We start from the raw sequence: 10,000 nt of genomic DNA, 5'->3' as shown, positions 1-10,000 counted from the left end.
ATTCGCTGTTTTACTTTTTACATGTTATGTTTATGCGTCTCCCTTCTCTGAGACTGTGTCACAATCTGGGCACACCATCAAATCTTTTCTGGAACCAGCATTAGAACCAGATGAAGACCAGGGGCCATATTCACATAGCCTTTTATCTTACCACTAGGAGTACTCCTAAATCACACTAAAATATTTTAGCTAGGAGTTTTCTCTTAAAAGTTATTCACAAAGCCTTTCAGACCTACTCTTAGTAAGGTAAGTGACAACTCAAACTAAGAGTTCTTCGTTGCTATGGATGATGTCATTACTCATGCACGAGCTTGACTGAAGTGACCACCTTGATTGGCTCATGATTGTAACGCGGGAATGATTCCAAACACCTCCTTTACGATGATGAGTGACAGGCGACAGGTCTGAGAATGTGTGCGCTACACAAAGACGGAAGATGATGAATAACTGAATAAAAAGGCCTAGCCTAAATAAATCAAGAGTAAGGCAAAACAAATAGCCTAGTAGCTTAATGAAACATACGGATTGATGCAGTATCTTTGTAACATTATTAAATTAATCTGTCACCATAGCCTATGCCTACGTTTACAAAGAGGAGAACATTTCAATTTGATTCACAATGGAATGTTACATTTAATTTACATGTTGACAATGAGTAGCCTAGTTTTGGTTGTTGTTGGTGGCCTTATTGCATCAGTTAGTTATGCCTACAATGCAAAATAGTTTCCTCGCGATTGGAAGCTCCTGTAGCCGCATAGGATTTCAAAACATTGCGACGTGAAATGCCACAAAAAACGGTTTGTGAATAGGTCTTAGTGAGTTAGGAGTCCTCTCGACTTCTTTTAAGCTGTCCCAGACTTAGGTGCTACTTTTAGGTCTAAAATGCTTCGTGAATTACTTTTAGTGAAAAAAGTTAGGAGTGACACGCCCATTATTTTTAGGAGTTGCTCCTAAATTTGCCAGTTAGAAGCTACTTTTAGCCTTAAAATTCTTTGTGAATACGGCCCCAGATCAGAGCCAGATCAGGGCCAAATCAGAACCATGTCAGGCTCAGTCTGGGTTAGTTGCAGGGGTGCATCAGAGCAGGCTTACCATGATGGAGTGCCTCTGCATCTCCGTCTTCTCACTGGCCAGCTTCTCATACTCCATCTTCAGGCTAGGAGCACAAAACACACACACATGAATTCATATCCATGTCCACGCATGTAGTCATACACATTACATGCATGTGAAGTTACAATTACGTCCATGCAGACACACACAAACATGAACTTACATCACATCCACTCACCCACACACACACACACACACACACACACACACAGGCAAACATACAGTATATCCTTGAACACACGCTTTCAGGCACACAACACACAAATCCATGTACATACAGACATACGGGGTCACATTAATTCACACAGCCACTCCCTCTCTCGCTCACACACATACATCTACTCCCTCTCTCTCTCCCTCACAAATCTACTCCCTCTTTCTCTCCCTCCCTCAATCACTCCCTTTCTCCCTCTCTTTCTCTCTCTCTCTCAATCATTCACCCCCAGACCCACAAACACTGACACACACAGACACACACAGACACACACACACACACACACACACACACACACACACACACACACACACACACACACACACACACACACACACACGCGCGCGCGCGCAACATTGCTCATGAATAGATACAGGCAGAAGCGGATGCACAAGCAGGACATGAACAACTGCTCGCATGCCCACATGCATACACACCTGCCCTTTGACGCATTTAGTAAGAAAAACATACACGTATACACACACACACACACACAATCACTTGTGTGCATGCATGCACAACATTGCCACATACAGACACACCTGCCCCCCCAACCTAGTACATTTATGTACATGTGCACACATGCATAGACACAAACACACACGTGACACCGACACCAAAGCACATACATGTAGGCTCAAAATGACCATTATTATTGTTAAGTGTTTGCTGCCTGGACGTGCAAATGCACTTCACAGGCACAGGCTCTGAGCTCAGAGCATCCATTAGAGCCAAATTAAGTATTTATCTCTTTGCCATTAAGTATAGTTACGTTGTTTTTTTATAATACTGTCAATTTCATCATTAGGCCACGTTCCCTGGTTATTCACTATATAATTGTGTGTTTTTGTTTATACAAGCCATGAGAATATAAGAACAACTTATGTAGAAAGACCTCATGCCCCAAAACATATAGCAAACTATACACATCAACTAGAATGTATCAGTGTCAACTGTGTGGTTTTTGGTGTTGGTAAGTATACTGGCTGTAAGCTAGTTAGCTTGCTAGCTTTAGACAGAACCCTCATAATGCAACCAACCAACCAATCACAGGGCTCCAGCAAAACACACCCTAACCCCCCTCCCCCACTCTCCATATGTGCATGCCATGATTATTAACCTGGCCCAAACTTCACATGATGTCAGCCAACATACGGCACTGAAGCCATAAACTGCAGCTCTGTTGGTATTAGTCAGAGTGTGCGTGTGTTTGTGTTTGTGTGTGTGTGTGTGTGTGTGTGCGCATGTGTGTGTGCGCATGTGTGCGTGCGTGCGTGACGTGAACCACTCAGGTATGAAAATTACGTAGTTTAGGGTCTAAAACACCACCACACAATGTGACAACAAAGTACTCAAAAACATCACAATTAAAATAAGAAGAAAGAGCTGGGATGGACATAAAAATGATTGAACTGTTTACTCATTCACCAGTGTTCTCACAACACAACAAAGCAGCACAAACATATACAAACACACACACACACACACACACACACACACACACAGCAAGGCATCCAGAGCTCATGGCTGTATGCGCTTACTGCTGTATAGCTCTGTGGGTTTCACATTAACCTGTCAGATTTTAAACTTACACTTTAAACTTAGCTGATGTGGTTTCATTTCAGGACACTCCCTGAAAAATCTGGGAACCAAAAACTAGCACTGAACCAAATTAGGAGGGCGTATATTTCCACACACTTGTGATATCAGAAGTGTCAATCTGACAATAACAAAATGCACCTGCATGCTAGCATGTTTCTGGGCTGTGTGATATCACCGACAATAGACTTCCACACTTCACCTGTCTGATACCTGCTATATCTCACACCTATGAAACCCTGTCAGCTCACAGGACGATGCAGAGGAGCCTGACTCCCAGGACAGAACCGCTGCGCTTGTGCAACCGCCATCCCACCTGTGTCAAACGTCACCTGTGACTGGGCGAGCTGTTAACACCTGTGAGTGAGTGGGCATGCCTCACCTGTGGTACTGGGCCTGGAAGAGCTGGAACTCCTCCTTGATGCGATCCAGCGTCTCAAGCACAGTGAACTTAGTGTGCTGCCCAGGCAGCAAAGGAGCCTGAGACAGAGCGAGGAGGAGGGAGGAAGAGTAACGGAGAGGGGGAACAGGGAGAGAGGGGAGAGAGGGGGGATTGTTAAAGAGAGAGGGATTTGGAGAGTGAAGGGAGATGAGAGAGAGGGAGGGAGAGAGGAAGAGATGAACAGGGAGCAAGAGTGAGAAGGGGATGAGAGAGAGAGCGGATACAAAAGAAAGTGAAAGAATGAGAGAGGAAGAGATAAATGTTAATGAACAATCTTTCTTAATACCCAACATTTTGCTTCGTTAGTTGATTGATGAGGAAAAATTGCTGTTTACTTTACAATAGTGTTGACTGCTATTGGACTTGAACCATCTTTCAAACAAAGCATACACACTCACATACACAAACACATACACAAACACACACACACACACACACACACACACACACAAAAGAGAGTGTTGATACACACAAGCACACACACACACACACACACACACACACACACACACACACACACACACACACATACACACACACACGCACACACAAACACAGAGGAGAGTGTTTAGGGTGAACATTCACCTCCTCTCACATAAGCAACCTATCAAACACAAACAATTAACGTGCGGTGGCCTCAGGCTGTTTGTCACTGATGTGCTCCTCTGCTTTGCACCGTGGTTAACGAGGTAAGTGGGGAAGACGCCCCTCCAAGCCCCTCACGAGGCAGGGCAGGACTCACACTCTCACAGGGCAGGACTCCTACAACATCAGGTAACTGGGCCTCGTGGACTGGACTACCTGCACAAGGAGCTGAGAGCGGAACAACTCCGTCTCCAGCTGAGCTGCCACTGACCTGCCACTGCTATTCTGAGACAGTAGTATGCTGAGACAGAACTGAGGTATGCTGAGACATTACTGATGTGCGCTGAGACATTACTGAGGTATGCTGAGACCGAACTGAGCTATGCTGAGACAGTATTGGGTTATGCTGAGAGAGCATAGAGCTGAGTCAAGACATCACAGGCTGTTTTGCAGGGACTACCTGCTTAGGTGACTGGGTCTCTCTCCTCTTCCTGAGGTCATGGACACAACTTCACAACAGCAGGCCTTTGTCCCCAACTGTGCTAAGATGTAACTTCCACAGACGGAAGCTCTGCTATGGTGTCTCTAGACTTCTCCCAAGACATCACTGAGCTGCTGCTGAGCTGTGACGAGACGTGAGATGCAACTGAGCTTCCGCTAAGCTGTGCTGAGACATGGCTAACTGTCGCATCAGCGCTGCTCCTGCTTTGCGACGTCTGTGCAGGTGACGGCGCCTGCCTGGTTGCTCTCTTCCGGAGGCTGCAGGCTGGTCCGCCCACACACAGTGATCTGACAGCAGGAGGAACCACGCCCTCTCTCTCTGCTGGGTCTCGCTGCAGTATCTGGCATGCCCCTGAGCTCAACTTAACGTGGCAAGACTAGAGCAGAGAAGGTGAACCACAGCCAGAGGTGGGACACCCTGACTTCACAAAGTTAAAGTCCTACTATGTACTGGTTCCACCTGTGCACTTGAAACACTTCACTGACATGCTCATCTACCTGGCCTGAAGAATTGTGCTCATTAGAATTTTCTTGTTTAATATATGGAACAAACACATGCCAGGGATTTCTAGGGGTGGGTTTCCTATTTCTGACTGTGGCAAGAGCACTTCCACACTGTGCTCTCATTAGTGTTGGTAAAAACAGTGGCAGCTAGTGCCTGTGCTGAAAGGCACAATCAAATAGGTCAGAAGAGGAAGTCGCACAGGCTTTCTAAACTCTGCCATCTATATACTGCTGAGAAACAAGATATATGGGGGTGGAGGGGAACATATGCTGTGCCTTCCTAAAAAGACTATTAAACAGCTTCAGGTGATACAAAATGCAGCAGCTAGGACTCTAACAAAAACTAAAAGAACTGACCACATTACTCCAATTCTTAAGTCCTTGCACTGGCTTCCAGTAAGTCACAGAATTGACTTTAAAGCACTATTGCTTGTTTATAAATCAGTAAATGGAGCAGGACCTAAATACTTGTCAGACATGCTTCAGCAGTACACACCTTCTCGTCCTCTCAGGTCCCAGGTGAAAAACCTGCTAGTAAAACCTACAGTTAGAACTAAACATGGTGAAGCAGCTTTTAGCTGCTATGCGGCTCAGCTGTGGAACCAACTTTCGGATGACATTAAAAAGGCCCCAACTGTAGCCAGTTTTAAATCTAGACTTAAGACCAAACTGTTCTCAGACGCTTTCTGCTAACTGTGCCGAGTTACAAATTCTGAATCTGCCTCGATAATTATTCTACTTTGTCTTTTATTACTTTTTTTACTACTTTTGCCTTTGTTTTTGCTTACTAATTATTCTTTATTTTTAAATGATTTTACCTTGTGTTTTATGTTTTCTTTTTATTATGATCTTTACCTTTTAACTATTCTTTGACTATATTGCCCTTCTATGCTTTTATTTGTTATTATCGTTTGGTTTTGTTTATGTAAAGCACATTGAATGACCTCTGTGTATGAAATGTGCTATATAAATAAACTTGACTTGACTTGACTTGACTTGACTTGACTTGCTGTCATTAGACAGCTTTTCAGTGAAGGAATCATTTGCGGAACTCAGGAACTAATTCAGGAACTTGAATTTAGGAGCTGGTTCTCCTCCAGACATTACTGCTAGGGCCAAACGATACGATAAGCCCTTGTGTCAACAGTTTCTTCTTCCAAACACTTTAAACATTGCATGCCACTAACCACTAGCTTATGTTCACAGTTCCTGAATTGTGGTGAGAAGAAAAATAACCTGAAACTTGATCAGTGTTTTTGGTGATCAGTTCTTCGAATGGCTCCGAGCAGAAAGGTATTTATTAACAGGTAACAAGGCAGCAAAATGCAAAGCCCAGTGTGCTGGCCCATCCATATCACAGACAGGCCACTTCTGTGTAAATACACAAACAGTCTGTGGGCTCTATTTTAATGGTCTAAAACGGAAGTGTCTTTGCGCAAAACGCAAGTCACTTTGTGGGCGGATCTTGGGCGCTGATGCTATTTTACCGGCGGGATAATTGACTGTTGCGTCCGACGCAAATCTAAAATGGGGTGGTCTGAAGTAGCTATATTAATCATGGGTGTGGTTTGGGCGTAACATGCAATAAACAACAGGTACGCTTGTTCTATAGCTGATTGCTATTATGGTAGCGTATTTGCCAGGCGCAGCCAGGAGCGTTCACACAGCGCTATAATCACTGTTCAGTTGGGAACAGTTAGCTATTGATTTTTCCTCTTGACAAAATGTAATACAGAATTGTCACAAAGACATACTTTCCGATGTTTTGGGATTACTATCACTGAATCACGAGGTTATGAATGCATGGTGATATTTTTGCAATGTACAATGTAATCTAACATTACCTCTCTATAGACAATGCATATCTTCTGTCAGTTAATCTCTTCTCTCCCGTGCTGCCGCTAGGGCATTTGGGTTAAATGGCATCGGCATGCAATTCAACATCACGTCTCCTTAAGTCCTCTAATATTTCCTAATTTATGTCATCAACACACCCGTGATTCGTGAAAATGTGTATGCTAGATTTATGCCTATTTTTTCACATCTTAATGGACACCACACTGATTTCCCTCGAGTGGTAATATTTTTCTTTGAAATTATGTATGGTTTACAGAAATGGGAACTACATTGTATAGATGAGAAGAGCGAAGTGTGCGTTGCACAGCACAGACGGCCAAGCAAGGGCTCCTTACCATCAGGCAACTCAACAACGAGAAACAGTTTCCATGTTGACCTAACTTTCAACTCTGCACAGTATCCCATTAACTGCATGACAGTAGGCTATTTAAAATATTTTCTGTAAAGTAGAGTTTGTAAACACATTATCATCAACTTAATGCACGCACAACATTTGTTTGAGCAGGAGAGAGAATAACAATGAATGGATGCAGCAACTACAGAAATTGTAGTCATACTTGCTGCTTTCTTGTACTATCTATGGTTGCTGGTTAACAGCACATAAAAAGCTGATTTAAGCTAATTCACTTCAAGGCCATCATGGATATAAAATGTTTTTTGAAAATAACGAAAGAATGGAGGGAACATAGCAAAGCTTGGAGTTATTTCAGATGGGCTACAACAAGGTAGGCAAAATTATGGTGCTTAAAACCTTAGCGCAGCTGGAATAATGCTTAGGCTGATGTTAAAGCACACGCGATGTTTAAAGCCATACACAACAGTAAATTGGAACAAAACTAAAGGTAACTTTAGCCTTTATAAGGCTGTATAAAGTTGTCCAAATTAATAGGTCATAATTAGGCGTTGTTGTTGTAAAGATATTGCATGTAGATGTTGTAGCCTACTATATAGGCTACTAAATTTTTAGGTCACCAATGCACGAACAAAACCGGGAAATGGACAAATATCATCAAGGCTTTGAATTTTTCCGTCTGTGCACGGGGGTGTCTGTAAATTGGTGTGCAACATATTTATTCATGCAGGCCTGTGGTCATGCATGCGCCCTTAAAGGAGAATTCCGGTGTGATATTGACCTAAAGTGTATTGAAACATGATACCGAGTGTGAACGTATGTCTCATAGCCCATCTCGACTTGTCCCCTGCACTCCAAAATCTGGCGCTAGTTAGCCGATGCTACCAACAACTTTTTCAGTAGTGGTGCTTTGGCATCGGGCTAGCCATGCAAATAAATCACTGTTTTACACCCATTTACGAGGCTCAATGTATCTCCACACTTCATTGGTAGACTTCCTAGGGCCCTGACATTTAAAACGAGACATTGAGAACTTTGAAAAAGCACTGGTAGTTTACTTACAAGACGATTTATACAGACAGTATCTTCACGAAGTTTAACGTTTGCAGCCATCTTGAATTTAGTCACGATAAGTCGAGCAACGAGTAAGAATGAACAGGTATGATAAGGGATCAGATTCTAAAAATAATTCAGTGGAAATGCATGGATTCCAGTTGCTGCTACTGGAAGAAACTGGAATCCATGCATTTCCACTGAATTATTTTTGGAATCTGATCCCTTATCATAGCTGTTCATTCTTACTCGTTGCTCGACTTATCGTGACTAAATTCAAGATGGCTGCAAACGCTAAACTTCGTGAAGATACTGTCTGTATAAATCGTCTTGTAAGTAAACTACCAGTGCTTTTTCAAAGTTCTCAATGTCTCGTTTTAAATGTCAGGGCCCTCGGAAGTCTACCAATGAAGTGTGGAGATACATTGAGCCCCGTAAATGGGTGTAAAACAGTGATTTATTTGCATGGCTAGCCCGATGCCGAAGCACCACTATTGAAAAAGATGTTGGTAGCATCGGCTAACTAGCGCCAGATTTTGGAGTGCAGGGGACAAGCCGAGATGGGCTATGAGACATACGTTCACACTCGGTATCATGTTTCGATACACTTTAGGTCAATATCACACCGGAATTCTCCTTTAAAATAGCATCTGAATTTGTGAACTTTAGAACAGGGAGGTCCTGTTCTGTGGCGGAATTGTTTTCTGAAACTGCAAAATATCAACAGTGAACGTTTGCGCCGGAACGCGCCCCGTCTTTTCGCTGAACCGCCCCCGTGGGCGCAATCGAATTCCCTAATTTACAGGCATGTACCTGTGGAGGGAAAATTCCAATATGCGCTGACTGCAAAATAGGGGGGAAAAAAAGCGCGAGTATACAAAGTCAATTGCGCTGGGACGCAAGATAGAGCCCTGTGTGTGTGCGGGAATATTCTGTGTCTGTGCTGTGGGTGTATTCTGTGTCTGTGCTGTGGGTGTACTCTGTGTCTGTGCTGTGGGTGTATTCTGTGTCTGTGCTGTGGGTGTATTCTGTGTCTGTGCTGTGGGTGTACTCTGTGTCTGTGCTGTGGGTGTACTCTGGGTGTATTCTGTGTCTGTGCTGTGGGTGTACTCTGTGTCTGTGCTGTGGGTGTACTCTGTGCTGTGGGTGTACTCTGTGCTGTGGGTATATTCTGTGTCTGTGCTGTAGGTGTATTCTGTGTCTGTGCTGTGGGTGTACTCTCTGTCTGTGATGTGGGTGTACTCTGTGTCTGTGCTGTGGGTGTACTCTGTGCTGTGGGTATATTCTGTGTCTGTGCTGTAGGTGTATTCTGTGGCTGTGCTGTGGGTGTATTCTGTGTCTGTAGGTGTATTCTGTGGCTGTGCTGTGGGTGTATTCTGTGTCTGTGGGTGTATTCTGTGTCTGTGGGTGTATTCTGTGCTGTGGGTGTATTCTGTGTCTGTGGGTGTATTCTGTGTCTGTGCTGTGGGTGTATTCTGTGTCTGTGGGTGTATTCTGTGTCTGTGGGTGTATTCTGTGGCTGTGGGTGTATTCTGTGTCTGTGGGTGTACTCTGTGGTGTATACTGACAGACACAGACGGCTGGGAGCCACAGGAGGCAGCAGGCCGTGAGTAATCGCCTGCTAAAATATTCAACTCTCTGTGCATGAGTACACGAGCACTGCAGTGTGTGTGTGTGTGTGTGTGTGTGTGTGTGTGTGTGTGTGTGTGTGTGTGTGTGTGTGTGTGTGTGTATGTATGTGTGTATGTGTGTGGATGAGGGGACACAAGAGTAGTGTGGG

The 10,000-nt window shown here is 44.0% G+C and overlaps 1 protein-coding gene across 2 annotated transcripts in view; it reads right to left on the bottom strand.

The window, feature by feature from the left end:
* The window catches only part of tle2c (TLE family member 2, transcriptional corepressor c), a 24,407-nt gene that overhangs the window by 10,501 nt on the left and 3,906 nt on the right, over positions 1-10,000 (bottom strand). For both annotated transcript variants that reach the window (XM_042091909.1, XM_042091900.1), the window contains exons 2-3: positions 3,309-3,406; positions 1,093-1,156 (exon numbers count right to left, since the gene is read on the bottom strand). In XM_042091909.1, the coding sequence (XP_041947843.1) occupies positions 1,093-1,156; positions 3,309-3,406 (162 nt within the window). The remainder of the gene's footprint in view (positions 1-1,092; positions 1,157-3,308; positions 3,407-10,000) is intronic.

Source organism: Alosa sapidissima, chromosome 1, assembly GCF_018492685.1.
Source record: "Alosa sapidissima isolate fAloSap1 chromosome 1, fAloSap1.pri, whole genome shotgun sequence".
Classification (NCBI taxonomy): domain Eukaryota; kingdom Metazoa; phylum Chordata; class Actinopteri; order Clupeiformes; family Clupeidae; genus Alosa; species Alosa sapidissima.
Note: the sequence above shows the minus strand (reverse complement) of the source record. Positions and strands in the feature narration are given on the sequence as shown.